The sequence below is a fragment of the Mandrillus leucophaeus genome, unplaced genomic scaffold (assembly GCF_000951045.1).
Source record: "Mandrillus leucophaeus isolate KB7577 unplaced genomic scaffold, Mleu.le_1.0 Scaffold8, whole genome shotgun sequence".
In the NCBI taxonomy this organism is placed as follows: domain Eukaryota; kingdom Metazoa; phylum Chordata; class Mammalia; order Primates; family Cercopithecidae; genus Mandrillus; species Mandrillus leucophaeus.
Genome location: NW_012108696.1, coordinates 226,534 through 246,471, shown reverse-complemented (window position 1 = coordinate 246,471; position 19,938 = coordinate 226,534). Strand labels below are relative to the sequence as shown.

At 52.6% G+C, this 19,938-nt stretch overlaps 1 protein-coding gene across 1 annotated transcript in view; it reads right to left on the bottom strand.

Moving 5' to 3' along the window:
• Positions 1-485: 485 nt before the first annotated feature.
• The window catches only part of GNA15 (guanine nucleotide binding protein (G protein), alpha 15 (Gq class)), a 30,611-nt gene continuing 11,158 nt past the window's right edge, over positions 486-19,938 (bottom strand). Inside the window, exons 2-7 of the mRNA XM_011967330.1 lie at positions 15,685-15,869; positions 14,202-14,356; positions 12,780-12,908; positions 9,624-9,753; positions 6,019-6,172; positions 486-1,470 (exon numbers count right to left, since the gene is read on the bottom strand). Coding sequence (XP_011822720.1) covers positions 1,244-1,470; positions 6,019-6,172; positions 9,624-9,753; positions 12,780-12,908; positions 14,202-14,356; positions 15,685-15,869 — 980 coding nt within the window. The 3' untranslated portion in view covers positions 486-1,243. The remainder of the gene's footprint in view (positions 1,471-6,018; positions 6,173-9,623; positions 9,754-12,779; positions 12,909-14,201; positions 14,357-15,684; positions 15,870-19,938) is intronic.

Below are 19,938 nucleotides of genomic sequence, written 5' to 3'. Positions count from 1 at the left end.
ACCGAGATCACATCACTGCACTCCAGCCTGGGCGACAGAGCGAGATTGTCTCAAAAAAACAAACAAAAAGCCACAAATGTGTTCAATGTAGGAACAGGCTCCTGCCTCTATCCATTCCAGATGTGTGAGCTTAGTCAAATTACGCCATTCTCTGTGCCCCGGATTCCTCATCTGTAAAGTGGGGTGCTATGGTTTGCACCACAGAAGACTTCCCTGAGAATAGTAAGAGGGCTTCTCAAAGCTGGGTGGTGGCTGCTGCTGGAATTTCGGGTCAGTAGCCACGGAGGGGTCTGCTCCAATGTCCCCCCAGCCAGGGAGGGAGGTTGGACTCCACATCCCGGCTTGCAGGACTCACAGCCCCCACAGTTCTGAGTACCATGGCCAGGACAGGTGGGTAGACAAGAGTATAACTTTTTTCCTTCCTACTCCACGTTGCTCCCCGCACTGTAACCAGTGCCCCCTGCCGAGAAAGGAATGCAGAGGGATAAACAGGACGCTGGCGACACAGCCGCTAAGAAATCTTTAATTTCACCCCGCACGGAGCCCTGCAGAAGGTGATGGAATAAATACAAAAGGTTAAGATGCAGCATGCCCACCCCCCGCCTGCAAAGGACGAGAGGATGCTTGTGGGCCGCGTTTTCTCCCATCTGCAAACCGAGGCAGGACACGCTGTGAGCCATGGAGCTCTGAGAGCGACAGTGTTTTCCAGCGGTCTGCTACCCTTTGCAAAAGGAAGTCCCTGCACCCCTAGTCCGCAGGCCCCTGTAAGGCGTTCCTTCTGCTGTCCACTAGAGTGCACCAGAGTCCACGCCTGAAGGCGCCTAAAGGCTCTACTAGCCCCATCCCAGGGTGTGCGTCACCCACAGAGGGTCCCAGACCCCTGCCCATCCAGGAGATGACATGCCTGGAGATGGGGTCCTGAGAGATGCCCACCCACCCAAGTCCTCAATCCCCTGATTTCTTCACCTTTTCATCCACCCTGGCATCCCAAATGGCCGTTTTGCTCCTTCCCTTTCAAAGGAGGGAAACTGAGTCAAGCAAGGGCAGGAGTACCCTGGGGGGGGCGGCTGTCCTGGTGAGAGGCAGAGAAGAGAGCAGCCAGCAGCGGGCCGTCCGTCTCCCGACTCACTCGCGTGTGGGCCGAGGCTGGAGAGATAGACCAGGGACACTAGGGGTCCCTGCAGCCACCCCCACCTCCCACTCGCCCGCCCGCCAGTGCCGCCTGCCCCAGGTGGGGCCTGGGTCACAGCAGGTTGATCTCGTCCAGGTAGCGGGCGAGCACCGAGTCCCGCACGTCCTTGAAGACCTTGCGGATGTTCTGTGTGTCCGTGGCACATGTGTAGTGGCTGAAGAGGCGTCGGGAGCGTGCGCCCTTCTTGCTGCCGTCGGGGCCGTCCACGCAGCCGGCGTACATCCTGGTGTACATGTCCAGGATGAACCTCTTGGCTGCCTCGGCATCCTGCTTAGGGCCTGGGGAAACAAAGTGCGGGAAGTGGGTGAGGACCCTCCCTCTTTGGGCCCAGGGGAGCCTCTGGTGACCCTCTTCCCCGTAACCAGGGCTAAAGGGCCCCAAGGATCGCGATCGGGCCGTCATTTTTCTGAGCGTTGACGCCATCTTTTGGAGTCATAGCTGGTCACATGACTCACGCCCAGCCAATGGGAGCACAGGAGGTTGTCTCGCAAGAGTCGTGTGACCTGAAATGGACCAATGAGATCCAGCTCTGGGACTTTGGGCAGAACTGTGTTAAAGAGAGACACTGTCTTGGCCTCGCTTCTAGCCGTGCAACCTTGGCAGACTGGAATCACAGAGACAAATATCCCAGGACTGTGCAGATGGGGGCACCAAGGCCAAAGAAGGGGAAGAGAGTCCTCAAAGTCAGCCTGGGTGGCTGCTCTGATAAATCCTATCAGGGTGTTCAGTACCTGTGTACTGAAAGCACAACGTGAATTAAGGGCTTTGGGAGCCCTAGACTTGGCTCTGCTACTCACTCACGAGTTGGGTTATCTATAATAGTATTTTAATACCTGTAAACTCTGTGAGCCTGTTTCCTCATTTGTAAAATGCGGATCAGAACAGTCTTGGGCCTCACAGAGTTGTCTCGAGGATTTAACATTATGTAGAGGGTTCGTTGCTTAATAAACAGAAGACTTCACGGTTATAACCTATCAATATTATTTCAGAAAGACAATGTAGTAGTAGAACGATTAAGTTCAGACGTTCTGGCTCTGGGTCTGGACAGCCTGGGTTCAAACTCTGCCTCTGCCTCTCACTGGTTGTGTGACTGTTGTCAAGAGACTGCATCACTCTGTGCCTCGGTTTCTCCATCTCTATAACGGCTAGATGAGTAAGTCCTGCTGTGTAAGTGGTTTTTGTTTTTTGTTTTTGAGGTGGAGCCTCGCTCTGTCGCCCAGGCTGGAGTGCAATGGTGCAATCTCGGCCGTAGCTGGGATTACAGGCGCCTACCACCATGCCCAGCTAATTTTTGTATTTTTAGTAGAGACGGGGTTTTGCCATGTTGGCCAGGCTGGTCTCGAACTCCTGACCTCAAGTGATCTGCCCGCCTTGACCCTCCAAAGCACTGGGATTACAGGCGTGAGCCAGTGTGCCCAGCCCTGCATAGGGTTTTAACATGAAGATTAAACAAGCTATGTAGAGTGCTTCCACCAGTGCAGCAGATGTGTTGGCTATTGTTATTGATGATGATATGATGATGATGATTATTATTATTATTTTGAGATGGAGTCTCGCTCTGTCGCCCAGGCTGGAGTGAAGTGGCATGATCTCTGCTCAATGCAACCTCCACCTCCCAGGTTCAAGCGATTCTCCTGCCTCAACCTCCCGAGTGACTGGGATTACAGGTCCCTGCCACCACACGCAGCTAATTTTTGTATTTTTAATAGAGATGGGGTTTTGCCATGTTGGCCAGGCTGGTCTCGAACTCCTGACCTCAAGTCGTCTGCATGCCTCAGCCTCCCAAAGTGTGGTTTATTATTATTATCACGAATATTATTTAGCACAGCAGAGAGAAGGGCTGAGAGTCAGCAAAGGGTGCACCAGCCACTTGTGCTGGGAGACAAGGGTGAGTCATGGGAGGTTCCCTTTGACTTGAATGAAAAAATATCTACCTTTTCCTGTTCCCAAATCCTCTAAACTATGATCTGATTCCCAGGGCTGCTCAGCAGGGAAGAGGGGCTGTCCAGGCCACCATCCTGGAACAACTTCACATCTATCTCCCAGACCCTGAATCTTGCGGGTATGATTGGCTAAAATTGGCCTTAGGGGCTCTGAGACATGACAAGACCAGGGGTCAAAACCTGGTGACTTCACCAAAGCTTATGTTTACTGATTGTGGACCTGGTATCAACTATGTACTAAGGACTCATCCACCATGGTTGCTTATATATTGAGGTGAACAGTGTCCCCCAAAATTCATGTCCACCTGGAACCTCAGAATATGGAACCTTAGAAATTTATATTTCTTTTTTTTTTTTTTTTTTTTGAGACGGAGTCTCGCTCTGTGTCACCCAGGCTGGAGTGCAGTGGCGTGATCTCGGCTCACTGCAAGCTCCGCCTCCCAGGTCCACGCCATTCTCCTGCCTCAGCCTCCGAGTAGCTGGGACTACAGGTGCCCGCCACCTCGCCCGGCTAGTTTTTTTTTTGTATTTTTAGTAGAGACGGGGTTTCACCATGTTAGCCAGGATGGTCTCGATCTCCTGACCTCGTGATCCACCCGCCTCGGCCTCCCAAAGTGCTGGGATTACAGGCTTGAGCCACCGCGCCCGGCCAGAAATTTATATTTCTAAATAAATATTTATTTAGAAATCAGATCTTTGCAGATGTAATTAGGTTAAATTAGGTCACGGCCGGGCATGATGGCTCACGCCTGTAATCCTAGCACTTTGGGAGGCCAAGGCAGGTGGATGACAGATGTGTGGTTGGGCCCAGGAGTTCCAGATCAGCCTGGGCAACATGGCGAAAGCTTGTCTCTACAGAAATATACAAAAATTAGCCAGATGTGGTGGTGCATGCCTGTAGTCCCAGCAACTCAGGAGGCTGAGGTGGGAGGATCACCTGTGCCCGGGAGGTCGAGGCTACAGTGAACTGTGATCACGCCACTGGACTCTAGCCTGGGCAATAGAGCAAGATCTTGTCTTAAAAAAAAAAAAAAAAAATAGGTCATACCAAAGTATGGGCCCTAAATTAAATGACTGATGGTCTTATAACAACAGGAGAGGACACGTAAAGACATGGTGAGAAGACAGCCATGTGAACATGGAGGCAGAGATTGGAGTGTTACGTCTACAAGCTAAGGATTGTTGGCCACCACCAGAAGCTGAGAGAGAAGCATGGAACAGATTTTCCCCCAGAGCCTCCAGAAGGAACCAACCCTGCCAATATCTTAACTTTGGACTTCTGTTGTTTTAAGCCACCCAGTTTGTGGTATTTTGTTATGGCATCCCAGGAAATGAAGGCAAGTTATCTCCAAGATGGCTGCCATCACTTCCTTCTCTCCCTGTATGCATGTGTCATTCTTCCTTCAAGAAGTGGAGTCTCTTTCTTTTGAATCCAGGCTGATATGAGTGATGTGCTTGACAAATAGAATGTGGCAGAGGTAACGTCTGATGCTTCTGAGGCGATCATGAGAAGCAGCTTCCACCTAGAATGAAGTCTGTCTACCCTGAGGCAGCCATATTGTGAGTAAGCTCAAACCATGTGAGGAGGCTGTGGATCATGAGGCCCCAAATGGAGAGAGAGAGAGAACAGGGGAGGTGGAAAAGGAGAGAGAGAGACTGGAAGAAAGGGGAGGAGAGATAGATGAGATGGGAGACGGAGGCAGGGAGAGACAGAGAGAGAGAGGCCAAGAGCACCAAGGCACCAGACATGTGGGGGAAGAAGCCATCTTGGAAGTGTATCTCCAATCCCAGGCAGCTCAGCTGATGTCACATGGATCAGAGATGAACTTACCCAGCTCAACCCTTCCAAATTCCTGACCCACAAAATCATGAGCAAAGGAAAATGGCCAGTTTAAGTCACTAAGTTTGGGGACGGTGTGTTACTCGGCAGCAGCTAAGCAGGATATTTCGCCACCACACTTTATCCTCACAGCGGTGTTCTGGGGAAAGTGCTAGTGAATATATACCTTCGTCACGTGGGTCCCTGGATTAACCACAACTCTGCCTCCCCTTTGTAAAATACACTAAGTGGTGCCCAACACTAGATGGTGTTTCTCTGTAGTTGCCCTGTGGCCCTTTCACCCTCTGGACGTACTGAGAGTTTGTTCCCAAACCTGTTTTTGCCCGTTGTACGTGTCTTGGTTCGTATGCAATTAAAAGAAACGTTATGCAAATCTATACCTACAAGAGCCGCATGAAAGAAGGTCGTTGTATTTACAAAAACTGTGTGCTTTGGAAACATCGTTCAAGGCTCTGCTTTTAAAAATTAAAGAAAAAGGCCGGGCGCGGTGGCTCATGCCTGTAATCCCAGTACTTTGGGAGGCCAAGGCAGGTAAATCACCTGAGGTTGGAAGTTCAAGACCAGCCTGACCAACATGGAGAAACCCTGTCTCTACTAAAAGTACAAAATTAGCTGAGGTGGTGGCGCATGCCTGTCATCCCAGCTACTCGGGAGGCTGAGGCAGGAGAATCACTTGAACACGGGAGGGAAAGGTTGCAGTGAGCCAAGATCGTACCGCTGCACTCCAGCCTGGCGACAGAGCAAGACTCCGTCTCAAGAATAAATAAATAAATAAAATGTTTAAGGTGTACATGATATGCTACCTCTTTTTAAGAATTCCTCACTTTACTCAGTTCCAAGGGCCTTTGCTATTTTATTCCATTCCACAGAGGAGAAAACAGATTTAATGAGGTTGGACAGTGGATGGAGCTGAGTATAGAACGCGGGTCTGAGCCTATGTGAAACTTCCCGTGACTCCAGGCTGAAGTAGAGCCTGGATTAGCAACTCTCTTTGGAGCTGCTTTTGGGAGGGGAAGGGTATGGAAAGTTCTAGAACTGCTTACCCTGGAAACTGGGGAAGTAGGTAGCCAGGTGGGAGGTGGGGATTTTCTCCTCCAGGATGTCGGTTTTGTTGAGGAAGAGGATGACGGAGGTACTCTTGAACCAGGGTAGTTCCAGGATAGTCCCAAACAAAGCGAGGCTCTCCTTCATACGGTTCTGTGTTGGGGGCAGAAACAGATTATTGCTTCAACCGGCCAGCTCGGACAGGAAGCCCTCCCATCGTGGAGATGGGGCTGTTGGCTCCAGGGGCGTGGGCTCACCCCTCCCTGCCCGGCTGGGGCTGAGGTGGGTGTTTCCGTGTTTCCGTGTGGACAGCTGCCTGGGTGTGCCTGACATGGTTTTGTGCCTGTGCTGGTTGGGGTGTCCTCCCAAAATTCATGTCCCCTCAGAGCTTCAGAGTATGACCTTATCTGGAGAGAGAGTCTTGAACTCCTGGCCTCCCAGCGTGCTGGGGTTACAGGCATGAACCACCGCACCTGGCCTGGAGATAGGGTCTTTGAAGAGGTCGTTAAGGTGAGGCAATACTAGAATAAGGTGGGCCCCCAAGTCCATGACTGCTGTCCTTATAAGAAGAGGGAGGCCTGGCCAGGTGCGGTGGCTCATGCCTGTAATCCCAGCACCTTGGAAGGTCTAGGCGGGCAGATCACCTGAGGTCAGGAGTTCAAGACCGTCCTGGCCAACATGGTGCAACCCCATCTCCACTAAGAATACAAAAATTAGCTGGGCATGGTGGTGCACGCCTGTAATCACAGCTACTCGGGAGGCTGAGGCAGGAGAATTGCTTGAATCTGGGAGGCAAAGGTTGTGGTGAGCTGAGATCACACCACTGCACTCCAGCCTGGTGACACAGCGAGACTTCATTTCCAAAAAAAAAAAGAAAAAGAAAAAAGAAGAAGAAGAAGAGGGAGACCTGGCCAGGCGTGGCAGCTCACAGCTGTAATCCTAGCACTTTGGGAGGCCAAGGCGGGCAGATCACCTGAGGCCAGGAGTTCGAGACCAGCCTGGCTAACATGGTGAAACCCCGTTTCTACTAAAAATGCAAAAAATTAGCCAAGCATGGTGGCGGGCACCTGTAATCCCAGCTACTCAGGAGACTGAGGCAGGAAAATCCCTTGAACCTGGGAGACAGAGGTTGCAGTGAGCCGAGATCACGCCACTGCACTCCAGTCTGGGTGACAAAAGCAAGACTGCATCTCACAAAAAAAGAAAAGTACAGTAAGGTCTCAAATGCCTTGTGTTACGGGGTACATCATGTTTCCCTAAAAATCATATGTTCAAGTTCTAATCCCCTAGAACATCAGCATGTGACCTTCTTTGGAAACAGGGTCATCACTGCAGAATTAACCCAGATGAGGTGGTACTGGAGTAGGGTGGGGCCTGATCCTAGATAACTGGTGTCCTTATTAAAAGAGGATATTAGCCGGGTGCAGTGGCTCACACCTGTAATCCCAGCACTTTGGGAAACTGAGGCAGGCAGATCACTTGAGGTCAGGAGTTCAAGACCAGCCTGACCAACATGGTGCAAGCCCGCCTCTACTAAAAACACAAAAATTAGCCGGGCATGGTAGCGCATGCCTGTAGTTCCAGCTACTCAGGAGTCTGAGGCAGGAGAATCACTTGAACCTGGGAGGCAGAGGTTGCAGTGAGCCAAGATTGCACCATTGCACTCCAGCCTGGGCGGCAAAGCGAAACTCAGCCTCAAAAAAAAAAAAAAAAAAAAAGAGAGAGATTGACCAGGCTCAGTGGCTTGTGCCTGTCATCCCAACACTTTGGAAGGCCGAGGTAGGAGGTTTGTTTGAGCCCTGGAGTTTGAGACCAACCCGGGCAACATAGTGAGACCCCATGTCTACAAAAAGTTTTTAAAATTAGCCAGGCGTGGTGGCACGCACCTGTAGTCCCAGCTACTTAGGAGGCTGAGGTGAGAGGATGGCTTGAGTCCAGGAGTTCGAGGCTGCAATGAGCTATGATCACATAACTGCACTCCAGCCTGGGTGACAGAGCAAGACTCTGTCTCCAAATAAAAAGGAGGAAGTTTACACAGAGACGTGCACACAGGGAGGACAGTGTGTGTTAGGTGGAGGCAGAGATCAGGGTGACGCCCCTACAAGCAAGGATCACCAAGGATTTCCGGCCACCACTAGGACCTAGGAGAGGCTTGGGACGGATTCTGTCTTGTCAGAAGGACCCAGCCTTGCCCACACTTCCCTCTCTGACTTCTGGCCTCCGGAACTGTAGAGAATAAATATCTGTTGTTTAAACTGCCGGGTCTGTGCAGCTTTCTTACGAAAGCCCTAAGCAGCGAGTCCATTTCATGTGGCTAGACTACAGGACAAGCAGTATCAGGATGACCTAAAATTCAGTCCATCTCATTCAGCCTGAAAGTTAAAATTACATCATCTGACCCAAACTAGGTGAAACCTTAACCCTTACAGTCACGCCTTGCAGGTAATAATGCACCCGACCTTTGGGCTCAGGGATTGAGCAGGAGAAAAGTTCACACTCGTAAAAGAAGCGGCCTCAGGCCTTTCTGAACAGAAGCAGAACGTCACCCCTGGGGAGAGACCTGCTCTCCTGGGACGGCTGTGCTTGCCTGTGTGCAGGCGGCCGTGTCTCTCTCGGGGCTTGAGTGTTCCTCGATGCGGCCGGTGTTTGTGTAGCTGTGCATCCATGTGTGACTCCCTCAAGGATGTGTTTGTGAAGAGTGTGACAGAAGCCCTGGTGTTCCATGGTGCGGCCAGCATGCGGACAGGAATTTCCACGTGTGTGTGAGCACTTGTGTGTGCAAGTGCGTGTGTGTATGTGTCTTCATGTATGTGCATGTGTGTGTGTATGTGTCTTCATGTATGTGCATGTGTGTGTGGATGTGTCTTCATGTGTGTGCATGTGTATGGATGTGTGTGCGTGTGTGGATGTGTGTGCATGTGTGTGCATGTGTCTTCATGTGTGTGCATGTTTGTGCCTGTGTGTGCGTATGTGTGAATGTGTGTGCATGTGTGCATGTATCTTCATGTGTGTGCATGTGTGTGCATGTGTATGCATGTGTGCGTGCGTGTGTGTGCATGTGTGCGTGCGTGTGTGTGCATGTGTGCGTGTGTGTATGTGTAGTGTATATGTACATGTGTGATGCATATGTGTTCATGTGCATGTGTGTGCGCATGTGCATGTGTGCATATGCATGTATTGCACACGTGAGTGCATGTATGTGCACGTATATTCGCACGTGTGATGTATGTGTGTTCACGTGCATATATCGTGCATGTGCATGCGTTTATTGCATGTGTTCATGTGCATGTGTGTGCATATATTGTGCACATGCGTGTGTGTTTATTGTGTGTGCATCTGTGTGCATTGCATGTGTGTTTGCATGTGCGTGTGTGCGTGTGTAGTGTAGGTGTGTGTGTGTCTGGGGTCCTGGCCAAACACTGTGGATCTGTGTCTTGGGTTGCTGCAATCTGACCATGAAAGGTTGAAGGGGCAAGTTCATAGCCATGCTGGGCACACAGGCCCGTTCAGGGCAGGGACACCTCCCTTTCTGCGCCAGAGCTTCCTGCTCAGGTGAGGGGCCCTGGGCCAATAAGTGGGTACAGTGAGGGAGGCGTTGGCGCACCTCCTGGTTGTTCTCCTCCAGGCACTGGTCATATTCACTCAGCGAGGCCAGGTAGATGAGGGCGATCACGTTCTCGAAACAATGGATCCATTTCTTACGCTCTGACCTCTGGCCCCCGACGTCCACGATCCTACAGGGAATCGAGGTGCCCCCTTTCAGAGCTCAGGACCCTGCTCCGTGACACCCCCAAACCCCATCACAACTGGGATATGCCAAGATCAATAACAGCAACAGCAAGAATAGGTGCTAGCCTCTCGTGGATTTGCCACGTCATTTCCGCAAGGCAGGAACGAGTCTTACGCCCATTTTACAGATGAGGAGGCTGAGATCCGGGGAAGAGAGGGGACTTCCCCAAGCTTCTACTGTGCTGGGCTGCCTGCTTTCTACCCCTGCATTACAGGGTCCCAGGCCGGACAGATCTGGAATGTGCCCTGGTGCTGGCTGGGCACACCGCACACCGCAACAAAAGCCTTCCCCCACCTTCCTGTTCTCTCTCTTCTGAGAAATGTGGGTCACTGATAACCATCTGTGCGTCATTTCCCTGGGGATGCAACCGTTACTCAGGAAGTGCCAAAGCAGAGGCTTTGGACGGGCCCGGGCCAGGGCCTCAAGCAAGATGGGACTTGCCCTATTGCACAGGAGGGGAAACCGGGACTGATGATTCAGCAGTTAGGCTGCAGCTGCTGTGTGTGTCTCCTGATCCCTGAGACCCACTCCTCCCATGCGTCCTCAAAGTCCCTCAAACCCCACATCCAGAGCCAGATGGGGTTGAGAGGGGGTCTGGAGAATGAGACAGGGGTGGGGTCGGCCACTGGCTAGTTGGGAACTGCGGGCATCACCTCTCATCTCGGGTCTCAGTCTCCTCTGAGCCCTCACTCCATTCATTCGCCTCACTCCAGGGCCACACCTAAAAATCACCTCCCCAGCCCAGACTTCCGCATGATTTCCCAGCCTCTACCTTCACTCCTAAACTTTTACCCATCCACCCACCCATTCATCAGTTTATTCGCTCATCCATCCATCCATCTATCCATCTACCCATCTATCCACCCACCCACCCATCCATCCATCCATCCATCCATCCATCCATCCACTCATCCATCCGTCTATCCACCCACCCACCTATCCATCCATCCATCCATCCACTCATCCATCTACCCATTCATTCATCCACTCATCCATCCTCCCACCTATTCATCCACCTACCCATCTATCCACTCACTCATCCACCCATCTACCCATCCACCCACCCTCCTACCCATCCACTCATCCATTCATCCACTCATCCATCCATCCTTCACTCACCCATCCACCCATGCATCCATTCATCCACCACACACCACCCATCTAGCCATTCATTCATCCATCCATCCACTCATCCACCTATCCATCCACCCATTCATCCATCCATCCACCCCACCCACCCATCCATCTATCCATCCACCCATCCATCTATCCATTCACTCATCCATCCATCTATCCATCTACCCATCTATTCATCCATCCATCATCTACCTGCCTGTCCACCCATTTACTCAATCCACCCACCCATCCATCTCTCCATCTACTCATCCATCCATCCAACCATCTATTCACCCATTATCCATCTACCCATCCATCCATCTACCCATCTATCCACTTACTCATCCACCCATCTACCAATCCACCTACCCACCCACCCATCCACTCATCCATTCATCCATCCATTCATCCACTCATCCATCCATCCTTCACTCACTCATCCACCCATTCATCCATTCATGTATCACCTATCCACCCATCCATCCATCCACCCATCCATCCATCCACTCATCCCTCTTTCCATCCATCCATCCATCCATCCACCCACCCATCTACCCATTCATTCATCCACTCATCAATCCTCCCACCCATCCATCCACTCATCTATCCCTCAACTTATCCATCCATCTATTCATCTATCCACCCACCCATTCATCCACCCATCTATTCCCTTCCATCTTTCCAACCATCCACCCACATTTACCAACTTCTACTCTGACTTTTAGCTATTCACTAAAGAAGCAGAAGAATCAAACTCAGCTCCTAACCTTGTGAGGCTCTCCATCTTGTGGAGGAGACCCACAGGAAACAGATAAATTGTGAACCTTCCTGGTAAAGACTATTACAGAGGCCAGAACAATAGGTTTGGGGGATTTAGGGAAAGGAAGGCTAAACACGGGTAGGTCAAACATAATTCCTGTCTCTGGGCATCATCTTGCACACCTGCTCAGTTCCCTGCCATCAACCCATGGAAACAGATCTTGCTAAGGTCACCAGTGACCCTCTAACTGCCAATCCCAGCGTCATTCTTCTCACTGTATTCTTGATCTTTCCTTTCCTTGACCTTTGACATTGGCCATTACTCTGCTGGGTTCAGGTTAGGGTTGCTGCACTGGTCATTCCCAACTCTGTCTGCCAGCTAAGGTGGTGTCCAGCCACCTCCCCAATGCCCCTAGGCCCCTCAGACTCAACCTGTCCCAAAGGACTCTATCTTTACCTTTTCATCCCCAAGCCCACTGGCTCCAATGTCTACCCCCATCACCCTTGACAAAAAACTCGGGTGTCATTTTTGACTTCCTGTTCTAATTCCCACACTCATCCACTCCTGCCCATTCCACATCAGAAACAACACTTGACCCTTCCTTCCTTTCCATCCCCACACTCACTGTCCTGGCTCCTCCTTTCTCTGAGTTTCCTGACTTCCAGCCTCACCCTCTAGTCCATCCCCCAGTGTTGATGACTACAGGGATCACCTCTGAGCTCCCCAGATCAGGCCTCCCCAGGCCTGGTCCTGACTATATAGTCTCTATTTCCTCCTCCCCAGCAACCCCTTCAGGGTTAGGACTAGTGAACTCCAATTCATCTGTCAAAACCCCATTAATGTCCCCTCCTCCAAGAAGATATTCCCTCCTGGATCTCTGATGTCTCAACCTGGGCTCCTCCAGGTCCCACTCCTGACTACCTGGGGGCCTGGAGGTGTCTACATAGAGCTTTGCTTCCCCTAGCTTGGCAGCTCCTTGAAGGCTGGGACTAAGAAACTCCTACTCATCCCTCAGGGCCCCAGCTCCTTTGCCCCTCCTCCTCCTGCAGGAAGCCTTCCCTGCCCCCTAGGCTGGGCCTAGGTGGAGCGCTCACCGCAGGTTGGTTTTCTGCACGGAGAAGCAGTACTCGTTGATGCCAGTGGTGGGCATGCGGCTGCGAAGCACGTCCTGAGCCGTGGGGACGTAGCCCTCCTCGGTGATGCGCTCCAGGTGGGACAGGTAGCTGCAGAGCGAGGAGTCCTGAGGCCCAGCCTTGCAGCCAGCCTCCCTTTGCTTCCCAGGCCCCTACAAAAGGCCCAGCAAGGACCCTGCTGGGGCTGCTTGGGGAGGTGAGCTCCCTGGGTGGGGGCGGGATCCCTGGGCTTGGCAGATGGCCCAGGAGCATCCCCCATCTGAGGCAACAGAGCCCCAAGGAAAAGCAGCTTCACACGCAGAGCAGGGTGACCCAAAGGATGGTGTGACATGAGGAACAGCCTCATCGGGGAGTGGTGTCCCCTGGGAGAGCTGCTAAAGTTTAGAGTCCCCCAAGAACAGGGTCACTCTAGGAACAGGGTCCCCCCAGGAATAGGGTCACTCCAGGAACAGGGTGCCCCCAGAATAGGGTCTCCTCAGGAACAGGGTCACTCCCAGAAAAGGGTCCCCCCAGAACAGGGTCCCTTCTAAAACAGGGTCACTCTAGGAACAGGTTCCCCCCAGGAATAGGGTCACTCCAGGAACAGGGTTCTCCAGGAATAGGGTTCCCCCAGGAACAACGTCCCCCCAGGAACAGGGCTCCTCCAAGAACAGGGTCACTCCAAGTAATACAGTCCCCCCAGGAACAGGATCACCCCCGAGAACAGGGCCACTCCAGGAAAAGGATCAACCCCAGAACAGGATCCCCCAGGAAATAGGGTCTCCCTGGGAACAGAGTCACCCCCAGGAATAGGGTCCCCCCAGAAACAGGGTCACCCCTGAAATAGGGACCCCAAGGCACAGGGTCACTCCAGGAACAGGGTTCTCCAGGAATAGGGTCCCCCCAGGAACAGAGTCCCCCCAAGAACAGGATCACTCTAGGAATATGGTTCCCCCAGGAACAGGGTCACCCCCGAAACAGGGTCCCCACAGGAACAGGGACCCCCAGGCACAGGGTCACTGTAGAAACAGGATTCCCCCTAGAACAGGGTCTCTCCAAGGAACTGGATTCCCTCAGGAACAGGGTGACCCCTAGAACAGAGTACCCCTATGAATAGGGTCACCGCAAGAACAAGTTCACTCCCAGAACAGAGTCACCCCCAAGGAACAGGGTCCACCCAGGAACAAGGTCATTCCCAGAAGAGAGTTCCCCCAGGAAAAGGGTCACCCCCAGAACAGGGTCCCCCAGGAATTAGGGTCCCCCCTGGAAGGACCTCATCCTGGAGCAGGACCACCTCACAGCCCATCTGCGCCCACAATACCTCCTGCTGCAGAAAACCAGCCAGCCTGGCCGCTGCCCTCAGCCCCTCCCCACGCGCCCCTCCCCCGCAGACCCCAGACTCACTACACGGCTGAATCAAGCAGGTGGAATTCCCGCCGGCGCTCATAGCAGGCCCGGATGCCGGCATCCCTCCACAGCCACTGCATGGCCACGGCGTAGCGCTTCTCAAACGTGGTCACTTTATAGGGGTCCTGGCTCATGACCAGGCTGGCGTGGTGCTGGGGAGGGAGGACGGAGGCAGTTAGGGTAGCCTGTCTGAGTGAGGCTGCCCTCCCCAGGCATCTCTGCAAGCCCCCGCGTCCCTCCCCGAAACACACTCTCTTCCCACTGCCCTTCTTGTTCCCCAGAGCCCCCGAGCCCCCCACACACCTCTAATTTGTCCTCCGTCTGTTTGTGCATGGATTCCCGGAGAGAAAAGCACAGGCCAGCACATGAGGGGCTACAGACTGCACATGTGCTCGGGCGATCTCAGGCTCAGGGGGAGCATGGCACCCACAGGGGTCAAGGGCAGCCAGCCCTGCTCTTTACACTAGCTGGCTCCCAGAAAGCACGGCACTCACAGTCCCCCCATTCTATACAGGAAGCCACTAAGACACAGAGCACTGAAGCAATCTGCCCCTCACAGGCCCCCCAAGAGGCGCGTGAACCCTGAGCTGCCCGCCGGACCCTCGGCTTCCCCTTCTTTTCTCCAAACAGCCCTGGCTCCCTCCAGGCACTACTAGCATTGCTCAGACCTTTGTGATGGACTGAGTGTTGTGTGTGCATTTCTCTGTGTTTGTTCACGTACAAGTGTGCTTGTGTGTGTATATAGACGTACACGTGTGCATGGGTGTGTCTGGGTGTGTCTGGGTGTGTGATTTGTGTGCATATTTGTGTGTGGGGCATGCGCATGTATCCTTGGGTGCATTTGTGGGTGCGTACATAGGTGTGCTTGTGTGTGCATTTGTATGTGTGCACACATGTGCGTGCATGTGCATGGGGGATTGCATGCAGGCTTGTGTGTATCTTTGTGTGAGTTTCCGTGTGTGCATGTGTGTATGTGTGTGCATGTGGGAATTTGCATGCACGCTTGTGTGTGTGTGTGTACACGTGCATGGCGTGTTTGGGTGTGTACATTTGCATGTACGCTTATTTGTGTGCATCTGTGTGGGGGCATCTGCATGGATCCTTGTGTGCATTTGTGTGTGTGCACGTGTGTGCATGTATGTGTGTATACTTGTGTGTGCACTTGTATGTATGCACACATGTGCATGTGTGTGCATTCATCTGTGTATGTGTGTGGACATGTGCATGTGGGCATGCATGTGTATCTTGGTGAGCATGTAGGGGTGTGTGTGTCCTTGTGCACGTGTGTGCCTACATGTGCGTGTGTGCATGTATGTGTGCATACATGTGTGTGCACTTGTATGTATGCACACATGTCTGGAGGACGTGGCCTTGCCCCAGGGTCTGGAGACCCTGCCCTGCCCTGAAGTCTGGGGAACTTGGCCCTGCTCCAGGGTCTGGGGAACCCTGCCCTGGGCCTCTGCCTGCCCTGATGGCTCACCTTGCTCTCAGGCCTGCTAAAGGGGATCTGCAACCGCTCCATGGCCTCGATCATGGCCCTCATGGACACGAAAATGTTCTGGTAGACCAGGGGCCGGAAGCCCTTACGCTCCTCCTCTGAGTAGCCGGCGCCGTGGATGATCCGCATCTGCTTGATGAAGGTGCTCTTCCCGCTCTCGCCAGGGCCTGGGGACAGAGCAGCAGAACCACTCAGCCCACCACAGGGTTCCCACGCCCGACACCCCAATCTCACGTCAGACACCCCCAACTCCATGCCAGGCCTCGTGGGTTCAAATCCCAGTGCAGCCGGGGCATCACTCAGTGACCCTAGGCTAGCGACTTTGCCGCTCTGTGCCTCGGTTTCCCCATCTGTAAAACATGAACTTCAGGCGGGGCATGGTGGCTCACCCCTGTAATTCCAGCACTTTGGGAAGCTGAAGCAGGCGGATCACCTGAGGTCAGGAGTTCGAGACCAACCTGGTCAACATGGTGAAACCCCGTCTCTATTAAAAATACAAAATTAGCCGGGTGTGGTGGTGCGTGTCTGTAATCCCAGCTACTCGGGAGGCTGAGGCAGGAGAATCGCTTGAACCCGGGAGGCAGAGGTTACAGTGAGCTAAGATCGCACCATTGCTCTCCAGCTTGGGCGACAGAGCGAGATTCTGTCTCAAAAAAACAACAACAAAAAAAACCAAAACAAAGCACAAACTAAAAAACATGGACCTCAACACACTATGCCTGCTGCATCAAAGTGAGGGCCAAATGAATTGATTATAAAATATTCACAGTAAGAGTCACAAACTCCGGCTCCCCAAGGGCCAGGTCCAGCTATTTTTGTGTGGCCAGCAAGTTTTTGTGTTTTTAATACTTTTTATGGTTATGGTTCTTATGGGTTTTTTCCTTTTTCTTCTTACTCTTTCTTTCTTTTTTCTTTTTTTTTTTTTTTTGAGACAGAGTCTTGCTCTGTTGCCAGGCTGGAGTGCAGTGGCATGATCTCGGCTCACTGCAACCTCTGCCTCCCGGGTTCAAGCGATTTTCCTGCCTCAGCCTCCCGAGTACCTGGGACTACAGGCGCCCGCCATCATGCCCAGCTAATCTTCGTATTTTTAGTAGAGACGGGGTTTCACTATGTTGGCCAGGACAGTCTCGATCTCTTGACCTTGTGATCCGCCTGCCTCAGCCTCCCAAAGTGCTGGGATTACAGGCGTGAGCCACCGCGCCCAGCCTTTTTTTTCTTTTTTTTTTTTTTTTGAGACAGAGTCTCTGTTGCCCAGGCTGGAGTGCAGTGGCGCAATCTTGGCTCACTGCCACCTCCGCCTTCCGGCTTCAAGTGATTCTCCTGCCTCCCAAGTAGCTGAGGTTACAGGCGTGCGCCACCACTCCAGGTTAATTTTTGTATTTTTAGTAGAGTTGGGGTTTCACCATGTTAGCCAGGCTAGTCTCAAATTTCTGGACTCAAGTGATGCGTCCACCTCAGCCTCCCAAAGTGCAGGGATTACAGGCGTGAGCCACGACGCCCAGCCTATTTTTATTATTTGTCATAACAATACTAATATGTATTATTATTTGCTACAACAATTTCAGGTAGAGAAACTTTTACGAAAGAAATAACAGGATAAACAGGGCAAGGAGTAATTAGGTGACTACGATAGCCACGCAGTCAAGGAAAGCCGCTCAGTGGAAGTGACTTGTGAAGGCTGGAAGGTCACTCTCAAAATCTTAGAGGGCACACCAAGCAAAGGGAACAGCTCGTGCAAAGGCCCTGGGGCAGGACCGAACCTGGTATATTGGAGGAAAAGTGAGGAGGCCCGTGTGGCTGGAGCAGAGTGAGGAGGGGGAGAGAGGGAGGAGGGAAGGGTGGGTGTGTGCAGGGCCTTGTAGGTTGCAGGGCAGTCATGAGCTTTGACCCCGAGGGAAGTGGGAGCCACGGAGGGCTGTGGGCAGAGGAGGGACAGGCCCTGACTCAGGTGCTCACAGGCGCCCTCTAGTGGCTGCTGCAGGGAAGACAGACTGTGGGGGTGGGGGCCAGGACCAGGGCAGAGGGGACTGGGCTGGTTCAGATGAGCACCCGTGGGGCTGGACCAAGGTGACTCCGTAAGGACCAAGGTCTCTTACGGAGAGAAGAGGACATATTTGAGAGACACTGAGGAGACAGAATCGACCTGACCTTGCTGACAGATGGTACAAAATCTGGCAGGGTCCTTGCAGGGCCAGCCACAGAATTTCTGGGGCTGGGTGCAAGCTGAAACTTCAGGCTCTTCTGAACCTGGAACCCTCTGTGACAGCCCAGATGACGTACCTGCCAAGCCGGCCCTGGGTCCAGGATGCTGATGCTGGAATCTTCAAGAGCCTGGGACTAGAGGTTCAAAGACCCCAGCTCAGCTCCCGGCTAAACTCTGACATCCCAAGGCTGCCCTTCCCCCTCTCTGTGTCTCAATTTTCTCCTCCGTAAAATGGGTGTGATCCACCAGGTGGGAGGTGGGGGCTGGAGGCTTGACCAGTATCTCATCTGGCTCCTGAGAGCACCAGCATGGGCCCCTCCCAGCGACGGGAGAGGGGATGGGACTGCTTCTGCCTCCAGGGTCGGGGTGCAGAGGGTGGGGGTGGGGGTCGGTGCAGGCAGAACTTGATCGAGCAAGAGCAAGCGGCAGCAAAAAGGGAAGGGGTGGCTTCGTTGGGGTCCAGAAAGAGGAAACGGGAGCAGAGGAGAAGGCCGAACAGGGAGAGGGGCGGGGGTGTCACCCCCCATCTCCCCAAAGGGCTGTCTCCAACGCCGCCAACTCTACCCAGCAGATGCCACCTGCACACTGGAGAGCCATGTGGGCAGGTCGGGGGTGGCCGCCTCGCCTCTCCAGTTCTGAGTTTCTTCAGGGGTCACGTCTATTTGGTTCAAAGTCAAGAAACAGGCTTTGTCTGGGCACAGTGACTCACGCCTATAATCTCAGCACTCTGGCAGGCCGAGGCGGGCGGATCACTTGGGGTCAGGAGTTCGAGACCAGCCTGGGCAAAATGGTGAAACCCCCGTCTCTACTAAATATACAAAAATTAGCCTGGTGTACTGGTGGTCGCCTGTAATCCCAGCTATTTGGGAGGCTGAGGCAGGAGAATTGCTTGAACCCGAGGCAGAGGTTGCAGTGAGCTGAGATTGTGCCACTACACTCCAGCCTGGGTGACAGAGTGAGGCTCCGTCTCAAAAAAAAAAAAAAAAAAAAGGAATAAAAAAAGAAAAAGGCTTTTTCTCTTGCTGTAAAGGACATTCACACGGAAATTATATATATTTAGTCAGACGTAGTGGTGCACACCGGTAGTTCCAGCTCCTCATGAGGCTGAGGCAGGAGGATCATTTGAGCCCAGGAGGTTGAGGCTGCAGTGAGCTATGATCACTCCATTGCACTCCAGCCTGGGTGACAGAGCAAGACCTTGTCTCAAAGGAAAAAAAAAAGTTTCCAAGAAAAATTAAAAACTAGGGCAGGGGGCAGTGGCTCATGCCTGTAATCCCAGCACTTTGGGAGGCTGAGGCAGGCGGATCACAAGGTCAGGCGTTCCAGACCAGCCTGACCAACATGGTGAAACCCTGTCTCTACTAAAAATACAAAATGCTGTCTCTACTAAAAATACAAAAATTAGCTGGGCGTGGTGGCTCACACCAAATCCCAGCTACTCAGGAGGCTGAGGCAGGCGAATGGCTTGAACCTGGGAGGCGGAGGCTGCAGTGAGCTGAGATCACACCACTGCACTCCAGCCTGGACGACAGAGCCAGACTCTGTCTCAAAAAAATAAAAAAATAAAAAATTACTCAAACAACAACATCCCCCAGGTCCACAATCTGACATTCTCTGATGCAGAGCTGTGAGAGCTCCAGATTCCTGAATTTATTGCATGTTAGGACGGGGACATGTCAACTCATTAATATTCCTGCAGCAGAACATAGGAATGGAGTCAGTGCAATAAACAAACATCCTCCCATCCATTTCTTTGAGTTTCTCATGGAGACGCTATGGGGGACCATCTCGTTTTTGGAGCTTTGGCTATTTGGTGCTAGTAGCAGAGGGGATTGTGAACCTGCTGGCCCTTGACTAGGTGTCCCTGGCGAGCTAACAGCTGGAGTCCCACCATCTCTCCTGCCTCACCACGAGAGGGGGACAACTCCTTTTTTTTTTTTTTTTTTTGAGGTGGAGTCTCGCTTTGTCGCCCAGGCTGGAATGCAGTGGCCGGATCTCGGCTCACTGCAAGCTCCGCCTCCTGGGTTCACGCC